The sequence below is a fragment of the Ursus americanus genome, chromosome X (genome assembly GCF_024610735.1).
Source record: "Ursus americanus isolate L20-20 chromosome X, mUrsAme1.1.p, whole genome shotgun sequence".
NCBI classification, from domain to species: domain Eukaryota; kingdom Metazoa; phylum Chordata; class Mammalia; order Carnivora; family Ursidae; genus Ursus; species Ursus americanus.
Window position 1 is genome coordinate 14,391,626 of NC_142164.1, and position 21,043 is coordinate 14,412,668.

At 48.9% G+C, this 21,043-nt stretch overlaps 1 protein-coding gene across 1 annotated transcript; it reads left to right on the forward strand.

Annotated features, from left to right (window-relative positions):
* The first annotated feature begins 15,804 nt into the window (after positions 1–15,804).
* On the forward strand, positions 15,805–17,286 carry GPR101 (G protein-coupled receptor 101). Its single transcript, XM_045790420.2, has one exon. The coding sequence runs from the start codon at positions 15,805–15,807 to the stop codon at positions 17,284–17,286; it is 1,482 nt and encodes a 493-aa protein (XP_045646376.1).
* The last annotated feature ends 3,757 nt before the right edge of the window (positions 17,287–21,043 follow it).

Below are 21,043 nucleotides of genomic sequence, written 5' to 3' on the forward strand. Positions count from 1 at the left end.
AACAAACAAAAACCAAAACAAAACACACAATGATATGAGCCTAGTACCCTGAGAAGGGGGCCCGTGGAATAGGCTGTTTGGGCTAGAAGCAGAAATTCAGCACAGCAGACACTGGCATGTTCCATATAGCTCCCATCCCTATTGCCCGTAGAACATAACACGAGCTGGTGCGTTTCTGGATCTGCCCCCTCTGGATGTGGCTCTGGCGGGTGAGGCTGAAACTCAGAGCACGGCCTACAAGAACGAGCAAAAATGATGGCAGGTACCCTAGTCTCGCACTGGATAGCAAAAGCCACAGAACAAGTCAAAGTCTTCTGAAGGGCCCGTGGACCTACATGCAGACTAAAGACACGCAAAGAGCTCCCAGCAACCTGGAGGGTTCGCTAATTCGGCAGGCCTGGGACCCATCCTCAGCACCATCACTCGGGCGGCCAACCTCACGGTTCTGTCCTGAAAGTCCTTGACCATAAAGACGATAAGAGAGGTCCAAGAAGAAAGAGAAAAAACTCCTGGGCAAGCAGCACTCTCTCTGCCTACTCGTGGTGGGGCAAGCAAGTGGCGGTGTGTGGTTTGTTAGCAGCGGTTCACCCCTGCCGCCTCTGAAGTGGTTGATTATAAACATTTCCCGGGTTATTACCCCACGAGCACACCTACAACCACCCACAGAAACAGCATGTTGCCTTAGGCAGGGAAAGTGCTACATTTGAGCAAAAAAAAAGCTTTTGAGGGGCGCCTGGGTGGCGCAGCGGTTAAGCGTCTGCCTTCGGCTCAGGGCGTGATCCTGGCGATCTGGGATTGAGCCCCACATCAGGCTCTTCTGCTATGAGCCTGCTTCTTCCTCTCCCACTCCCCCTGCTTGTGTTCCCTCTCTCGCTGGCTGTCTCTATCTCTGTTGGATAAATAAATAAAATCTTTAAAAAAAAAAAAAAAAAGCTTTTGAGCCTCCAAGCCCCACTGGCTTTCCCACTCGAATACACCACAGGAAAAGCAGGACTCTCCTACCTCGGTTACACTCCTGCCGCCACGCCAGCTCTTTGGCTGGGTCAATGCCAAGGGTAAATTCATGATGCCAAGCAGATACCCAAGGCTGACACAATTAATTCCAATGAGCTGGCGCCTTTTTCTTCGGCCTGTTGCTCCAAAGGAGCTTTTCGCTGATGGTGCTAGTCTAGTCCAAGCCCTCGCTCAAGCTCCGTGGCTTGGATAGTTACTCTTCATAAACGTTCACCACGGAAGGTGCGGACGGCCTGCACTCAACGTTGCTCCGCCTCCAGCATGGACACGGTGCTTCACAATGGGCCGAACGCAGGTACGTGAAGGATGGATCCGCATGCCCCAAGCAACACCGGTGCCCTTTGCACAGCACCTTTCTGGATCCCAACGTCCCCCTGGCCTTTCTCCACAGCTCCACGGCCCAGAAAGGAAAATCACAACGTCTCCATCAAGAAATAAAATATCCGTGTGAGACAGGCTCTGCCTAAAAACCTTCCCTCTCCTCCACCGTTTACTTGTCCTTGGGCTCGCTTCTTTTTTAGGTCACTGGCTTTCTAAGTCTACTCATTTCACCCATTAGTCCTTCACCCTCATTCAAACGGCCACTTTGCACCTGAACATACTTCCTTCCCTCTTTACCTTACTCTTGGACAATTTTTCATAGGTTTTGGCTGGTAGAGTAGAAAGCATGGATTCTCCTCCACATTTGCCAACCACAGAAGCACTTCCCAGCCATTCCACACCCGCCAGCAAGCCTCCCACAAGAGAAGCCCCTTGACCTGAGATGCTGTGAGAATCAGCCCACTTGGCCCTCATTCCCCCTCCTTATTATTGTTGGCAGAGCTTAGCACGACTTCTCAGCTACAGAATTACTGTCCAAGGTGAAATGGCTCCTTCCAGATACAGTCAAGGCTCCGGATCAATTCTGGTGGTTTGCTGATCACCCACACTGGTCCAGAGCACAAGTAAGCTGCAAGGGAGGATGCCAAGTTCAGCACAGACCAGGAGCCATTTTCTAGAGCAGAGGTTAACCAAGGCTCCCTAGACTCCAGACTCAGTGGATTGCCTTCAAAGATCATGAACACTCTACAATTAGGTTTAGACTGGTGCATATATGTGAGTGTGTGGGTGTGGGTACATGCATTTTTTGGTGGACAGGGTCCCTAACTTTCGGCAGCTTTTCAAAGGGGCCCCTGACCCAGAAAAAAAAAAAGTTAAGAATAACTGTTCTCAAAGAAACAGTAGGCTTGGTCGGCGGTACTCCTCAGACCATTGTGGAAGAGACTGGAAAGCCGGAGTCCAGGGCTGGGCCTGGTGGAACTGAGAATGATATTTCAGGACCCTTTTTTCTCCAGACCCAGACAGCCCCACCACAGCCAGCAATCCAGATCGAAATGCTGATTCCAAGGTTCAGACACTGGAGGGGTCCAAAACTCTTGCCCAAGGCTCAATCTGACTCCTTACTCACGGACAAGGGTGCACATTTAAAAGGTGGTAACGCAAACTGCATCACTGGGACCGCAGTTATAGATCCCTGTCCTTCCTGTGGGTCATCCCCTCAGGGAAAGGAGGAAAGTGAGCCCGGAGAAGGGAAATGGCCTTCTAAGTACCATACAGGGAAACTGTGACTGAGACAGGCCAGAAGCCAGGTTCTCTGACACCACAGATTGGCATGGAGCACCCATTGGTTTCATCTGTCCTCCTCCTGCACCCCGAGCCGCTACGGAAGATGGAGGCCTGTAATTAGTAACAGGTACCGATCAGGTCATTGAGAGTGAAGCCTTCGGAAATGCAGATCCCAGAATAACCAGGGCCAGCATCCTGGTGGGACAGGGAAAGCCAAAGAAATCCACCACATGCTTATTTACTTCATGCTAGCAAAGGGAGCCCTGACCAAATGTGAACATTTGTTAGGAGAGGATTTGAAAAAGTTAAGTCAGTCAAGAACCTCAAGAGGCCTGTAGATGGTTTGGAAAACATCTAATTGGAAAACCAGGGTAATATGTGGCAAAAAAACTAAAATACCAGAAACTTGGGTGACACCTGAGTGGCTCAGTCGGTGAAGCGTCTGCCTTCGGCTCAGGTCATGATCTCAGGGTCCTGGGATCTAGTCTTGCATCAGGCTCCTTACTCAGCAGGGAGTCTGCTTCTTCCTCTGCCTGCTGCTCCCCCTGCTTGTACGCTCTCTCTCTTTCTCGCTCTCTCTCGCTCTCTTTCTCTGACAAATAAATAAAATCTTTTCAAAAAATAAATTAAAGAAAGAAAGAAAATAAAATACCAGAAACTTGGAAATAACTACCTTCCGGCAATAAGTAACCAAGTAAGAGAGAGATAAGCAGTGTGAAAAGAGCTCCTTCTCCAAATGGAAAGGTGGCTCAAGCAAAGGGAAAAAAGACACTATCCAAGAGTGGCAGGAAGAAGCAGACTAAAAATCAGGAGGGACCAAGGGAACTGGGGAGAAACCAGGCAAAGTACCGAAAAGCTAAAGCCAAGAGCCCAGCAAGATGATCAGTAAGGACAGCTGACAGGTGGGATAACAGCCATGCTGGAGAAGCCAAGAAGTGAACAGATGACACCATACAAGATATCACTGGGACGTCTGCTCCCTAGCTCTCACTGGAAGTGTCCAAGTTGCTAGACTAGATAGCGGCAAATGCTGTGGATGCCCAAGGCCTACAGGGTAGGCTAGAACTACAGCCTTCACTAGAACTTTGATGGTAGAGTGCCCCCATCAAACTAGGCCAGAAGGTGCAATCTGTCCTCACCGAGGGCCCCCATGACAAAGGCTGGCACGTTGACAACATGAGTTCCATTGGTAAGGTAGGGTCCTAAGGAGGTCACAGGGCACGGGCTGGGAAATACATAATTTTTATAACAAGGAATGAGCTCAGTGGCCAGGTGGACAACAGTTTACACAAGACGAAGTCATGGCTGACCAGTCTATCAGAAATTTTTAAGTAGTAAAGATGGGAATAAGCAGTAAAAAGCATGAGTAAAAAGAGAATGTGGAAACAGAAGCTTTTTGACATAGTGCCAAATCACTCTGGGATTGAGAGTATGTTTGTATCACGGAGAAGCAATGGGCATAGGGACAGGAAACAGGGATAAACCCAACTTTCTGTAGGGAGAGAAGCGTACACACTATGGCCTCCCCCCGAAGACCGAGGAAGATCTAACTTATTTGATTTACTCAAAAATTATGTGGAGGAAAGTCAGCCTAGTAAAAACTTCAGGTTTCCAGGCAACACCCAACCCTTCTGGGTAGTAACATGTTAAGCTCTTTAGATTAAACTGCAGGAAGATGCTGAGAGGCTGTGTGAGTGGGCTGAAAAGTAGCAGGTGAGCGTCAGTGTAGGCAAGTGCAACATAATGCACCGAGAAAAAGAATCCCATTAACCACTCAAAATAACACACGGAGCAATCAAGCCTCCTTTGTACAAATCCTTGGGACATCTGCATACAAAATGAAGGGGCCAATTTTGCTATTAGACCAATGCAGTGACATAGAGGTCATCTACTCAAACTCTTCCTTTGAGAAATGAGACTGTGGGGGGCCCAGGGACAGAGCCAGGACTAGAACCAGGAGTACATCCACTGGACAAGAGTAATTAGTCTTTACGCATCAGCCAACAGCTCAAGATCACGGAAACCATGTGGTGGAATGGAGGAACATGGGTTTTTGAACCACACACAATCAGATCCCAGCTCCATTTCGAGCTGTGCACAAATTAAGCGAGTCACTGAATCTTTCGGAGCCTCGGTTACCTCAACTGTAAATGGGAATCATGCAAGGTTGTTAGGAGGATCAGAGATATTTTAGAAGTGCTCTACAAGAGGATCTGAATAGACATTTCTCTAAGAAAGATAAAGCCATGGCAGCACACACACGAAAAGATCATTAGGGAAATGCAAATCAAAACCACAAGGAGATACCACTTCACATCCACGGGACGGCTAGAATGAAAAGATGGGAACTAACAAGTGTTGGCGAGAATGTGCGGAAATCACAACCCCAGTACGCTACAGGTGGACATGTAAAACGGTGCAGCTCTTGTGGAAAACAATCCGGCAGATCCAGGGCTAAACGGCATCGCCATATGACCCACCGATTCCACGCCAAGGCATATACCCAAAGGAACTGGAAACAGGGGTTCAGACAAAAACTCGTGCATGAGTGTTCACAGCAGCCCTATTCACAACAGCCCAAAGGTAGAAACAGCTCAAGCGTCCATCAACTAATGAACAGATAAGCAAATGGTGGTCTATCCATACCATGAAATATTACTTGGTCATAAAAAGGAATGAAGGATTGATACATATCACAACATGGATGAATCTTGAAAACGCTATGTTAAGTGAAAGAAGCCAGTTGCAACAGACCACATACTATATAATCCCATTTACATGAAATGCCCAGAATAGACACATCTATAGAGACAAAAAGGAGATTAGTGGTTGGTTAAGTCTGAGAGGTGTGAGTGGGGGGATAAGGGGCTATTAGCTAAAGGGTATGGGGTTTCTTTCTGAAGTCGTGAAAATATTCAAGAATTGACTGTGGTGATGGTTGCCCGTATCTGTGAATATACTAAAATCAGTTGAATTGTACACTTTAAATGGGTGTTTGGCATGAGGGTTCTAGCTCGATAAAGCTATATAAAAAACTTGAATGCGTTCTACAGACAGGGATGTGTTGGTAAAGGTTTAACATCTGAATCTCAGAGAGAAGCATCCTAATTTGTAGGGTTTGATGGTTTCCATGGTGAAAATATTCTCTTGGCCCATTTCAAGTGACCAGTGTGGTATCAGCGGATGCAGTGCTGGGAAGAGATGTGTAGAAAGCACATCATTTTAACATATTGGCGCCGTACAGACAGAATGGACGCAAGTAACCTCAAGATCACAGGTCATGGTAAAAGGTAACAAAATAATCAGGAAGTGATGTGTTTTGAGTATTTATTACCTGTATTTTGTTCATTTAACGATAGGTTTATATAATTTCACTTTTAACAAGCACTTGCAAAATTCCTGAAAACTTAACAGTCAGCTCTCACACATCGGTACAGACTGTCTCCAGGTAACTTCACTGTAACCACTGAATACCCCTTTCAAAGAATTTCACAGAAGCATCTTCTAGCAAAGTGCTACCTTTTGCATTCATGTGGGCAAAAACTCAAAAAACATGTATGGCCATTACAGTTTGGCTTGAAGTGGCTGATTTGTCTCCCCCTCAAAGGCTGATGCTTGAGCATGGCAGAAATATTTTCCCTAAATGTGGAAACATAATCCTATTTGCTGTAGACTGGCAACATCACTACAACCCAGAAGCAACACGAACTGTTCAAGGAAGGCATCTGAGCACACAAGAATTGCCTTTCTCTGGTCAACCCACTGGCTCCAGAGCTCTCCTCTGATTCTTTTTTTTTTTCTTTTTTTTTTTTTAAGATTTCATTTATTTATTTGACAGAGACAGAGACAGAGACAGAGACAGCCAGCGAGGGAGGGAACACAAGCAGGGGGAGTGGGAGAGGAAGAAGCAGGCTCATAGCGGAGGAGCCTGATGTGGGGCTCGATCCCATAACGCCGGGATCACGCCCTGAGCCGAAGGCAGACGCCCAACCGCTGTGCCACCCGGGCGCCCCTCTCCTCTGCTTCTTAACTGCCATCGAGCTCAGTGTTCCTACTGTGTTGTGAAGCCAACTTCCAAATGTCTTAATTCAGTGACCAACAGAATATAAATCAGCCTTTGAAAACTCCACAGACCCTGATATCTAAGGCAGAGCCGGGAGAGGTTTGGAGTGTTTCGTATTCTGCAGATTCACTACTAATTAGCAGTGCGTCAGTTCTAACCACCCAAGCCCTCCACTCAAAGAATGTACGTTGTGGAAGGGGGCAGGTCTGCCCAGCGCTCCTGGCCCCGGACACTGCACCAAGGTCACATTGTGAAACTCCTGAGCCTCTGGGCAAGCTGACTTAGCTTGGGTCCAAAGATCAGAGGGTTTCCTGCTTTGGGAGTGACAGTAAGCAAAGCAGCTACCAGGCAGTGAGCTCTGACTTTTTCCACATGCTACTGGGATGACTTTGAGCAAATTATTTAGCTTCTCTGAGCCTCAGTCTTCTCATCTATAAGATAAGGAATATTGGCAATACCCATCTCATAAGACTGTTGGGAAATTAGATGAGATAAGGTGTATAAAGTTCCTTGCACATCAGTGATATGTTTTTAAAAATTGCTTAGAATAGGGAAGCAAAATCTCGTAGCAGCTAAGCAACCACGTTGTAAAGTCAGACTCTGTCCTAAATCAAATTTTAGCCTTGCCTGTTCCTGAGTGACTCTGAGTAAGTCACGGCTCCTTTCTAAGGCTTTGGTTCCCCATCTATTAAATGAAGCTGATGGTGGCACCTGTCTCCCAGCGTTCATTAAATGAGCTCAGAGAGGTGAAGTGCCAGGTACATTGTAAGTCCTCAGTAAATGGGCGCTGTTAGCCAGCCACGAGGGGATGGACACAATTCTGCAAGCCTTTGGGAAGAGCTTACATTGTGTTCCCATCATGGAAGGAAGACGGGGCAAGGACACTGATGACTAGAACACAAGGCTGGACTGATGACAGCCCAGACAGGGGTGCTGGGGGGCCTGATGGTTCCCTCGGACAAACGCCAGTGTACTAATGCTTGAGGTGGGATCCTGGGGACACAAACCACTGGCCTTGGGGTTTTCTTTTCCAGGGGCTCTTTTGTATTTACAGTTTTATTTAAGTATAATAGATGTAGATTAAACCACACATAGCCAAGGAGTACAACCTGATGAGTTTTGACATAGGTATATACCCGCAAAACCATCACCACCACGAGGATAATGAACATTTGCATCACCTCCAAAAGATTCTTCATATCCCTTTTGTAATTTATTCCCCTCCCCTCCCTTCCCCCATCCCAAGGCAACCACTGACTTGCTTTTTGTCACTTTAGATTAGTTTGCATTTCTGAAACACTATATAAATGGAATCATGCAGGATGTACTCTTTTTTGTGTGGTTTCTTTCACTCAGCATAATTATCTTGACATTCATCCATGTTGTCATATCTATATCAACAATTTGTTCTCTTTTAGCTGAATGGTATTCCAATGTGTTGAAGGTACCATTTGCCTGCTGGTAGACATTAGAATTGTTTCCAGTTTTTATCTACTACAAATAAAGGAACAATAAACGTTCGTGTACATCACCGCATGGGCAAATGTTCTAATTTCTTTTAGGAGTGGAAAGACTGGGTCGAACGGTAGGGCTGTGTTTAACATTTTTTAACCAAACCACTTTCCAATGTGGCTGCCCTATTTGACATTCCAAAAGCAGTGTATGAAGGTTTTAGTTTCTCCAAATACTTACCAGCTCTATGGAGAGGCAAGCATTCTGATGTGCTGTGATACGGTTTTCTTCAGGTTCCTTGTGCTTCAATTTTGTTGAGGTTCTTGGATCTGTGGGTTTATAGTTTTTATTACCCTTTGGAAAGTTTCGGCCATTATGTCTTCAAATAATATTTCTGTCTCCCTAACTCCTTTTGGGACTTCAATTACACTAGAAGTTGTCCCACAGTTCACTGTTGCTTTCTTTGGTCATTTTCTTCTCTCTTTTTTCTCTCAGTTTCGTTCTGGACAGTTTCTATTGCTGTCTTCAAGTTCACTGGAGTTTTCTTATGCAGCATCTAACATGTAAATACTGTCATCTAGTGTATTTCTTATCTCAGACATTAATATTATTTATCTCTAGAAGTAAGATTTAAGTCTGTTTTCTCTCTTCTGTGTCTCTCCTTAACATGCCCATGCTCTCCTCTACCTTCCTGAACATACGAAGCCTATTTTTAAAAAATTTTAATGTCTTTGTCTACCAATCCTATCATCTGCGTCTGTTTCTATGTAAGGAGTTTTCTTCTCATTAGGGATCACATTTTCTTGTTTTGCCCACCTCGTAATGTTTTATTGGATTTTAGACTTGGCAAATATTATTTTGTTGGGTGCTGGATAATTTCTGTACTCCTTCAAATAGTTTTGAGCTTTGCTCTGGGTTGTGGTAAAGATACTTGGAAGCTGTTCAATCCTTTCAAAGCTTGATTTTAAGCTTTGCTGTGTGGGATCAGAACAAACTTCAGACTAAAGGTGATTTGGCCCCACCACTAAGGCAATCTTCTTCTGAGTATTGAGTCTGATGCCCTATATGTTATGAAGTGTCTTCTCTCTGGCTTTTGGGAAACTGAGCTATAGCCAGCCATGCGTGAGTTCTAGAAATCACTCTACCTGCTCCTTTTGAGTCATTCTTTCCCCAGCCATAGGTAGTTTTCTCACACACATGTGCTGATCAGTATTTGGTCAAAAATTTGAGAGGTACCTTTTACAGATCCCTGGAGTGTGCACTCTCTCTCTCTCTCTCTCTCTCTCAAGCTCCTCTCTAGTATATTACCTTGTAAATTCTAGCTAAGCTCACCTCCCTGAATTCTGAACTCTGTTTCCTCAATTTAAGCAGATTTTCAGGTTCAACCTGAGTTCCCCACCTGGAAACCCTTTCTATGTACTGAACTGGGCTCACCTCATTTATTTCTCTTTTCCTGAGGATTACTGTCCTATACTTCCTGTTTTCCAGTGTGTGACAATCATTATTCCATAAATTTTGTCCACTTTTTTAGTTGTTTAAGGTAGAAAGGTAAACCCAGTCTTTGTTATTCTTTCATGGCCAGAAGCAGAAGTCCAGATTTCAGTTTTTAAATATTTGAGTTGGATTAGTTTAGGGGATTTTTAGTAACATCTTGATAGAAAGTAGATGGAATCAAAAGTCAGAAACTGACAAGATCCTTAGAGATTATCTAACACTCCCTTCCCCTCATTTGGTGGGTTAATAAAACAGATCAGAGAGGGGAGGGGATCTTCTCATAGTCACACAGCAAGTTAGCCACAGAACTAGGACTAGAACTCAGATCTCCTGCTCTTCATTTCTAATCCATCCAATTATTTTCTGCCAATATTCTCTTCCAAACCATTTGATTTGGATAGACATAGCTTTGAAATCCAGACCTTCCGTCCTGTCGAAACCCACAGAGTGGGCAATATTAGCTCACACCCAGATGGTACTTAATTTCGTTTGGATTTTGCAAACGCAACCCCTAGGGCTGACCTAAAGTGAGTGCCAGAGCAGCTCATAACATGGAAAACCTTAAAACGCCCCCATGGATAGGCACTCCAGAACAAAACCATATATCATTCCCCACTGACTTATTACGAACTCGCTAAGCAAGAAGGAGTGTGACTTAGAATTTAGATTAATTTAGTCATGTCACCACCTATGGGAGCCATGTGTCCCACTAAGAGAGGCCATTATCACCGCACCTGCATTTGTCTTCCTGCAATTCTGGCAACTCACCTGGATTCCAAGCGTTTTTTCTAAGTTGGGTCTCTGGGAGTCTTTCTGTTTTGCCTCTTGAGCCTTCCAAGAAGCAGTCTAGGAAATGTCCCTGCTTGAGAGTCGGGTAGAACAGGTTTTAACCTCTCGGCTCCAAAATGTACTTGCTGTGTGGCCTTGGGTAAGTTATTCAACCTCTCTGTAAGGACAGGGATGGTACTATCATACACTGATTCTAAAGCACATTTAAAAAATTTGTTTTGCATTTTAGCATCTTTGAAATCAAGAGGTATATTGCTATGAGTGATATGACAGTTAAATTTCCAGCATTTTTTTTCCGTAATGATATATGATGGCTTGGGTTCTAAAAAAAACTGTATTAATCTCTAACTTGCAGAGTTTCCTCAAGGATTAAAGAGGATAAAGCAAACATAGGGCTTGGCACATGGTAGGCACTCAAGGACCCCCTGCACCTGCAGTGTTACCAGAACCTATACCTGACCGGGTCGTGGGCCTGTGACTTCCCTCACGCAGCAGCTGGTTCAGCCATCAGAGCAGTCTGATGAGGTGAACAAGTCTGGGAAGAAGGCTGGCATGCTGCTGACCACTGCTGCAGCGTGTGACTGTCGCCAGGCCCTAGAGCCCTTTCTTCTAGGAGCTTCTTGCTCTCCAGCCCTGCCTCATCAATAGCATTATCCCCAGCTTACTTCTGCTGCCACAGAATTTTGAAGGTGGGAAAAGGACTAAGTGACTTGTGCCATCACCCCAAACTCTCCCTGTCTCATCCCCAAGAACCTCTCCAGAATCTAAGGAAGCTTGTCAGTTGAAGGGCTCTTCCAAGGCCATCAGAATCAGAGCCTGCAGGGCCTGAAGCCAAATCCACATTCTCCAAGGCCCCCCACATACCTCCAGTTGGGATGCTGATACTTGAATGCCTTTGAAATTCAAGGACACCAACTCTGTTCATGCCTGGAGGGAATAAGAGGAAACAGACACCTGAGGATTTACAACCCTCAAATAGCTCCCCTTACCAAAAAAAAAAAAAAAAAAAAAAAAAAAAAAGACTTTCATTTCTTTCCCAGAGCTTCCTTGGCTTTCTTGCTGTCCCCTGCAGGCAGACTGGCCTCAGTTGCACAGGCCTCATCCCACTGGGGCTGCTCCACGCCCCTCATCCCGCTTGGCGCCCAGGGGAGCAGCCGCAAACCCCATGCGCCTGCCATTCCTAGGCACCCCCCTTTAATATGTACCTCACGGTCTGCGCCCTGTCCCTGATGGACCCCAGAAGTCCAGGGAACTCTCGGGACCACAGTGGACAGGAGGAAAGGGCGGGACGGACTGAACTGGCCTTTGCCTCTGGCCACTTCTCACGGCTTGACTGCCTCCCAAGGGATTCCAAAATACCAGGGTCTGAGGGAACTCCCACCTGACGATGCATGTGCCACCCCGGATTCTGCACCATGGCCAGCGTGAGGCTAGAAATTAATAACTGTGAGTGATTATCATGGAAACTGTCTCCAGGAAAAACGACCAGGTTTGTACCGTTCAACCTTGGGAAGATAAAATCAGGCCTAGCAGAAAACAGACAAATGATCTACAGCAAATGTAGGACTTAAAATCCAAAGAGCGTCCTGGAGCCTGATTAGACACCTGCCTCGTCTCCCTGTCCAGGAGGCATGGGATGCAGGAGTAGGGGGCATCTCTCTCTAGCCCATCAACCAACTCAGAATCTTGTGCTCATTCTAGACCCTCTCCAACACCTCCTGCCCTTATCCTTCACCTCTGTCAATTTTGCCTCTCTGTGGGTCTCTCTGTTCAACCCCCTATGTGAGACCTGTCAAGACTGGACTTGCCCCCTGCCACAGCCTCCTTTCTGCTCTTTGTCCATTCAATGTCTAGCACCCCCACCTCAGCCCTGCTTCTAGAAGCCCTGGAAAAACAGAAATCTCATCACATTGCCCTGCACGGAAACCATCAATGAACAATAATGGCAAAATATTTATCATTGTTAAGGCTGAAAGGTGGCAACATGGGGGTTTATCTTATTATTCTCATTACACTTGTGTATGTTTGAAATTGTTCATAATGAAACAAATCCTCACCAGCCCTCTAGGGACCTCAGGATACAGTCCGAAGTCCCCAGGCTGGCGTTCAAGGTCCTTCAGGACCTGCCCCTGCCCCATTTTTCCAGCTCCCCTCCTGACACTCACCATGCTGCAGCCTCTCTTGGCACCCAGCTCTCTCCCGCAGCCTTATTTCTGCCAGCGTGTCTCCTTCTTGCAGAACATGTTTTCCCTTCATTCCTACCTAGAAAACGTTTCCTCATCTCTTGGAAACCAGACGCAAATGACCCCTGGACTGGGATACGGGATACCTTCCCAGGCCTGGCCCTCCCTTTTGATTTGCGGGGAGGGGGTCGGAGGGGAAGACGCCTATGCCCTGTGTTTTTCCCCGGGCGTGATACAGAGCAAATACTCCATAGGTTTGGGAGAGACCAGAAAGTTTTGGTTAATAAAGCAGGTGCAACATTTACTTGAACTTGGGCAAGTATGGTAATCTCCCTTAGCTTCGGTTTCTGTCTCTATAAAATGAAAAGAATAGCAGTACTTATCTCACAAGGCTGAGGTAAGTATTCGGTGGTATTCTCCGTGTTAACAGCTTAACACAGTACCACAGTACCCGGTGCGGGGGGCGGACTTATAGACAGACTTCAATCAAGTAATATAGTGGGCACTTAAGCAGCGTCTCTTCCACGAAATGCTCCCAAAACCCACAGGAAAGGAACTACTGTTTAGCCCCTGCTGGGAGCTAGAAAAAACTGGAAAATTAGTGACCTCAAAGTCAAGATTCCTCTCTCGGGCCCAAGGGTGGTTCCTACTTTAAGGGAGTGGAGTGGGGGCGGGGGGGTCTTCAAAGGTCGTGGCCCGAGGCCCGGGCCCAGGTTTCTGCTCCTCTTTGGAAGAACTGAGCAGGTCCGTGGCTGGGGCCTGGCCCGAAATCCGGGGACCGGGAAGGCACAGGTTTGCATGAAAATCCGTCCTGGTGACAATCCCCAGTCTGTGAGGTGTCGACGAGTTCCGGCCGTCCCGGTGGGGGACGCGGAGGGAGAAGATCCGAGCGGGGTCCGCGGCGGCGCCCCCCACCCTCCGGCCCGCTCCTCCCGGCTCCCGCAGCCTCGTGCGTCACCGGCGCGGGCGGGGGCCGAGGGGAGGGGGACGCCGCAAGGTGAGGGCCCCGCGCCGCCTTAAGACGCCGCGCGCCCCCGCCGCCGCCGCTCAGAGCTCGCAGCGCGGCGCGCCGGCCGGACGTGCGGGCTCAGACGCCCCGCTCCCGCCGCGCCCCGCGCCCGCCGCGAGCTCCCCGCCGCCGGCGCCTCGGGAGGCAGCCCGGACGAGCGCGGCGAGGCCCCGAGGGAGCGGCACGCAGTTCCCACGGCGCGACGCCTCCGCCAGCAACAGGTAAGCGGCCCGGCTTCGCTGCCGGCGCCGCGGCCCCCGCGCCCACCTGGCCCCGCGCTTGAGCGCCCCGGACGCGCAGTTCGCCGCGGCCCGACGGCAGCCGCTCCGGGCGGCGCCGAGCCCCGGAGCGCCCCGCTCGCCTGGCCGCAGCCCTCGCCCGTGCCTTCGCACTTCTCGCGCGCGGCCCCCCGCTCTCCCCTTTGCTCCCCATCCTCTCTTTCTTAGTCTCTCTTCGATTTTCCGGTCTCCGTCTCTCCCTGCGTCTCATTCGCTTGCTGTCTCTCATTCGTTGCCTCCATTCCGCTTCCTATCATTTTCTCTGCCTCTCCGGGTGGCTCTCATCCTGTCTCTGTCTCTCCTCTTTCTGTCCCTCCGGGTCTCATTTTTTTCCTCTCTCTCATTCTCTTTCTTTCTCTGCCTCCCGGGGTCTCCCGCCCTGCCTCTCTCAGACTCTTGCAGCAGCCCGGCACCCTTGACTCCTCTCCTGCTCTCCCCGAGCTCCCTCTCCCCAGCCGCGCCGCCCCGAGATATAGAGAAATAGCGGGCGGGCTGGAGGATACGGAGAGGGGGTCGCAGGAGGCATCCTCCCTGCATCCAGAGGTGGCTGCGCCACTGAGAAACTAGTTTTATCCGCCGAGCCCGCGGTGGCCAGGGCGGCAGCTGGTTTCCGTGGCGAAATAGTGAACCCAGAGATAGAGATCGCAGACAGAGATCCGTCCAGAGAAAAACCGAGGTGAGGGATCGTCGGAGACGAACGGAGAGACACAGAGATACGCACGCACTAAAACATACAAAGAAAGTGTTCCGCGAGAGTCCCGGGGACAGAGGGAAAGACAGAGAATCCGAATCTGTAAGTGCGCGCGCTAGCGAGATAGCCTGAGCAATGAGAGACAGGGACAACCGGGAGAGACAGCGGCAGTAAATCTTCAGGGGCAACGGCGAGAGACGCGCAGACAGTGGTAAAGAGGGAACTTCACGCGCGGAGAGACAGAAACCGCGGGGTGACACGCGGGAGACGGGGAGACACGGAGACCGACAGGGACACGCAGGCAGCGAGGGATACTGAACAGGTGCACTGGGGACCCACAGAGATTGTTGGGGAGATAGGCTGGGAGATACCCGGAGAGAGGAGACAGCCTCGGGAAAAGACGGAGGAGCGCACGCACTAGCGAGAGACATAGACCGCGGCAGGCAGAGACACAGAGAGAGACGGGAGCGCATCAGCCAGAGACGCAGGGAGAGACGGGGACGAGACCGGGAGACAGGCGGAGAGAGGCAGAGAGAGACGTGCGCACACAGCTACAGGGAAAGTGCGCTGGCGAAAGAGTAGCGGGGCGGGGGTCGCGGGGGGGGGACTGAGTCCGAGAAATTGACTGAGACCTGGAGGGACAGACAGGAGTGACAAAGAGACAGAAAGGTTGGAGAGAGAGCGACAGACTGACGGAGAACGACTGCGCGCACGTGCTAGCGAGAGACTGGGAAGGAGAGACAGAAGGCAGAGTGAGAGACACGGGCGAGAGAGTTGGAGAAAAACGGTAAGACACGGCCACGCACCCCAAAGAGACACAGGACAAGTGCGCTGCTGAGGGACACTGGGGAGAGATAGGGCGACACGTAAACAGGCGGAGAGAGCGCGCCGGCATGAGACAGCGCGCGCGCATGCGCCAGCGCAAGAGAGTGCTGGAGAGACGCAGAGACGATGTGGGAGAGACGCAGCGCGCGCACGCCCGCGGGAGCGGCGGGTGGGGGGACCCCGAGACCCCGAGACAGCGGGGCGGAGGGACCGGGAGCGGAAGAGGAAGTGCGGAGAAACTGCCCTCCCGCCGGCCGGGGCAGCGCGGGGTCCCGGGGAGGGGGTCCCGGAAGCGGCCCCTCTCGGCGGGATGACTAACCGGGCCCGGGTGTCTCTTTCGTCCCCAGCACGGGCACTGACTCCGGTCCGTGCCCCCTTTCCGCCGCCCACCCTCCGTCGCCATGACGTCCACCTGCACCAACAGCACACGCGAAAACAACAGCAGCCACACGTGCGTGCCCCTTTCCAAAATGCCCATCAGCCTGGCTCACGGCATCATCCGCTCGACCGTGCTGCTCATCTTCCTCACCGTCTCCTTCGTCGGCAACATAGTGCTGGCGCTCGTGCTGCACCGCAAGCCGCATCTGCTGCAGGTCACCAACCGCTTCATCTTTAACCTCCTCGTCACTGACCTGCTGCAGATCTCGCTTGTGGCCCCCTGGGTAGTGGCCACTTCCATGCCTCTCTTCTGGCCCCTCAACAGCCACTTCTGTACCGCCCTGGTGAGCCTCACTCACCTGTTCGCCTTTGCCAGTGTCAACACCATCGTGGTGGTGTCCGTGGATCGCTACCTGTCCATCATCCACCCTCTCTCCTACCCCTCTAAGATGACCCACCGCCGGGGGTACATGCTCCTCTACGGCACCTGGATCGTGGCCATCCTGCAGAGCACACCCCCTCTCTACGGTTGGGGCCAGGCTGGCTTTGACCAGCGCAATGCCCTCTGCTCCATGATCTGGGGGGCCAGCCCCAGCTATGCCATTCTCAGCGTGGTGTCCTTCATGGTTATTCCACTGGTGGTCATGATTGCCTGCTACTCCGTGGTGTTCGGCGCAGCCCGGCGGCAGCACGCTCTGCTGTACAACGTCAAGAGCCACAGCTTGGGGGTTCGAGCCAAGGACCGCGTGGAGACTGAGGATGAAGAGGGAGGGAGGAAGGATGCGTTCCATGGCCAACACGGAGGTGAGGTCCAGGCCCAGGAGGGTGGCATGGAGGCCAAGGAAGGGAGCGTGGAGAGCAGCGCGGGTGGTGCGGCGGCCAAGGGCAGCGAGGAGGTCAGAGAGAGCAGCTGGGTGGCCGGGGAAGGCAGCGTGGAGGGCAAGGAAGATGGCACGGAAGCCGACCGCCGCCTGACGGCAGACCTGTGCCGCATGGAGGAAGGCCAGTGCAACATTGACCTGGGCGAAGATGACATTGAACTTGGCGAGGATGACATCAATTTCAGTGAGGATGACATCGAGGCTGTGAACATCCCGGAGAGTCTCCCAGCCAGTCGTCGCAACAGCACCGGCGACCTTCCCCTGCCCAGATGCTACGAGTGCAAAGCCGCGAAAGTGATCTTCCTCATCATTTTCTCCTACGTGCTGTCTCTGGGGCCCTACTGCTTCCTCGCGGTCCTGGCCGTGTGGGTGGACGTCCAAACCGAGGTACCCCAGTGGGCGATCACCATAATCATCTGGCTTTTCTTCCTGCAGTGCTGCATCCACCCCTACGTCTATGGCTACATGCACAAGACCATCAAGAAGGAAATCCAGGATATGCTGAGGAAGTTCTTCTGCAAGGAAAAGCCCCCCAAAGAAGACAGCCGCCCAGACCTGCCCGGAACAGAGGGTGGAACTGAAGGCAAGACCGTCCCTTCTCGTGATTCTGCCTTTTTGCCTTGAAGCCAGTTCGGAGGCGAAGCCTGAACCATGCACAGTGCCGCAAGAAGAGCAGCTTTGTTTTACGTGGACCACCCCCAATCGCAGCAATGCCACCCCATACCATTTCAGGCAAAGGCCTTGCACACATCCTTCTCACCACAAGATAGATACATGTATGGAAGAGGTAGGAACTGGAGTTTTCCCTTAGAAGTGTGCCCCTCAAAGCCTGGACTTGAGGATTCTGACTGAAACTCCCCCCCAAAAAAATTATTAGGCTCTAAATTTCTTAAAGCAACAAGGGCTACCTGCTTTGGACCTGTGTCTGTCTCCCCAGAGCTACAGCGTGTAGGCTTTTGCTCTGAGGAAAAAGGAAGATGATGCCTGTGAACTTAAGGACTTTTAGGCCCTCAGGTCAAGAGATTATGGGTAAGGGCTATAGCCAGTGTTCAACTGAAAGGAAAGCAGCGGACCAAATCATTCGTGGAGCCCAAGAAGCAGAACCCGACTGACTGATCAATGTACGAGTCAAGTTCCAAACTCAGGAGACCCACGGTCTGGTGTAAAGACTACTCTAGAAACTAAGGCAAAGGGCACTGTGTAGTTAAAATACCAAGAATGTTTCTAGATTCTCGAGAGGGATCCAGAAAAGCAGAAGAGGACATTAGGGCATGTTTGAAATGGGAAGGTAGTCCAAGGGAAAAGTTAGAGAAATAACACACATCCATGAGGCTAAACAGTTGGCTTTTTCTGTAAAACCCTGAGTTTGTGCAGGGGCTGGGGCCCAGGTCATTCTGTGCAAATGGAAAATTGTCAATTGACACTAAAACTATTTTCTGTCTCCTATTCAAATAATAGTGAGACAGAACGCATGCCACTATTTTACAGTTTTCCCTTTGTGATTGAATTGGGATGCTCATAAGAATCCTCCAGACCTCCTCTGCCTGTCACTTTGGGGGGGGGGTGCAGGGGTTCCAGAAGAGGCCTTTTTGGTCAAACGGTATTTCCAGGAAAAAAAGAAAAAAGAAAAAGAAACGCAAGTGGGAGTGGCCAAAAGTTTACAAAATTCACACTGCCAATCAAGAGTGACGTGCCCGCCCATTAGAAATCTCTTTTGTGTCCATGGGATCATAGACAGGAAACGTGACCTCCACATGGGGAGCAAGTAAGGCAGGCTAAACATTTTCCTTCCTCCAGGCACACCCACGTGTCTTTTCCACCTGTGGCTCTCTCTAAAGCCTTTAAGATCCCTGCAGATGTGGAAGAGACATGCAAGAGAGTCAGAAATAGCAGAGACGGTGATTTCACAATACCTGGCAAGCATCTGATCTATTTCAAACAATCCTAAACTAAAGCATTCAGGTCAGACATATCCTAATTATTGCTACTGCAATACGTTGCTTTGGAAAGACTTTACAATGCCTAAATTATCCCCAGGGTTCGCATCTCAAACCCCGAAATCACTTTGGGTTAGGATATGCCGGTGTATTTCTGAGGGCACAGACCACATCGACATGATCAAATAAACATGGACCCCCAAAATGGTCAAGACAGTGCTTTTGATCCTCTCAATGATCAGATTAAAGCAATTCTGTGGCCAGTCAACTGTTTGTGCAGAAATCCAAAGTTAATATGGTTGGAGGGAGAGGAGGGGGTATTTGGTTGAAAAATGGTTCACCAGGTGGTCGTAAAGATGGCCATATTCGGAGTTTAGCCTCATTCTTGTGTGATTACCATGTCTATATTAGAACTCAAATTTCATTCATGTAAATGACCAGCTCATTGAATTTTTTTTATCTCTTCCTCCTCACAGATTCCAACATGAGCTTCTCAAGGGGGAGAGGTAAACAGCAGTGTATGTGGGCTATGAATAAGTCTGCGTGGAAATTTGGGATTGCCACGTTCAGAGTTTAGGAAAGGAGAGGGGTGTAGAAGCAAACAGTACTGAGCTGGCCAGTCAACTCAGTATGTCCGTGAAAATCTTATCAATTCCAATCTCATCATCGTGGAGCGTGTGGTAATTCAGACAAGACATGTGGGCTGAAATTTCCCCTTGCACTATCATTTATTTTTCTACTAAAATGTATAAGGTGAAGAAATAGTCATAAATTTATCATACCAATTTATTGCCAGACTCTTACAGTGACCTGTCCTCAAAGGATATGTGGGTGGAGAAATGGCCCTTGTGGCCAGTCCTCTTATGGGGGGAGGGGCATCGCCTTGAAGGTCTGTCATGGTCAGAACAGTTCAAAGTAGCGAGAGCCTGTCCTTTGAGTAGAAATGCTTACCTGGGTAAGAAACAGGATTTCAAACACAAGTGTCTCCAAATATTTTGTTGAAACTGAACTTCTTGTTTTATTTTTTAAAGCTCAACCCCTTCAAAGTGTATCAGAGAAAATTGTTTGCCAAAATTCCAAATCAAAATGGAACCAGAACCTGTCCAAGTGTGGTAAGTTCGCTTAACAGCACACGCAACAGTGTCCGGGGTGCCAAGACTCACCAATCTCCTTTTTAAAGTTCCTCTTTTCCCTATTTTAGTCATTGTCCATTCTTACAGCAAACTGGATTTTTCAAAGGTGAAAATCTTTTGAAAATAGGGGACTGGAAAAGAGGACCTTTGAATTAAGAGCACTCCGCTCTGCTGACATTTTCTACTTAATGAACAATAGGGCCTCTAGTTAGTTCAAGATAGCAACTGCTTCAAATTTTGTGGTATTTTGAATAAAACACTATCAACTTAATGAGGTTTTACTGCACATACTGTTTTGTCATTTAAAAATCTGAAAGCACACAAAAAAGTCATCGTTAGCCTCACAGATCCTCGTGTGCAATAGCTTTCCCTAAATGTTTTTAAGGGTTGTATTCTTTTGCCAAGGCCACTTCATATGTGCAGTAAAAATCCCATTAAAGTACAGGGGCCAGACAAACCAGACTTTGAAATGATGTGATTTCCAATTTAATGATTTCCTTATTTTAAAATAATAAAGATTCTAGTTTGCCAAGGAGTCGCAGGTGCTTTCCCTGACACACCAATTTCAAAAAGTTTGGGAAGGTAGTAAGAAGGAGCAAGCCTTGGGCTTCTACGGCTTCTATGACTCGAGGGTCCATCTTCTCGAAGGTACCACAAATAGCAGCTCCCTACCTACCTCTTGCCTTCAGGCCCCTACCCCCACCCGTCTTACTCCCCCTCCCCTTGCCCCGCTGGTCTGTCCCCTCCTGCACCCAGAGCTGACAGATTCGAAGGAACCTGGGGGCCCATGGAAGCAGGAAAGGAGACAAGTGAAAGGTAGGAGTCACCAGCAGTGAAAGGTATTTTTCTGTCTCCTCCCCAACTCCAGTCCAATTTAGAGATGACGGAATAGCAGCTTCAAATTCAACAGGTAAGGAAAAGTGCCATTTTATAACTTAGGAGGAGGTAGGCACCTCATTTCCTACCCATAAAGCCCCCAGTACAGCCCATCTTTGGGGACACCTTCAATCCTGTAGATACTGTCCAGGGATTGCAGCAAAAAAAAAAAAAAAAAAAAAAAAAAAAAAAAAAAAAAAAAAAAAAAAAAAACCACTAAAAAATCTTTTACCTACAAAATTATAAGGTGCCTAACATTGCCTTATTTTATATATAATTAGCCAATTAAACTAGATAAAGTTACTTCAAAAGATTTTTTCATACTACCTTGAAGAATAATTTACAAGATGAAACTAGGCATTCTTTCTTAGACTTTGCCAAAATGCCCTTAAAAATGTCTGAAATACACCATTTGGAGAGAAGAATTAGGCATCA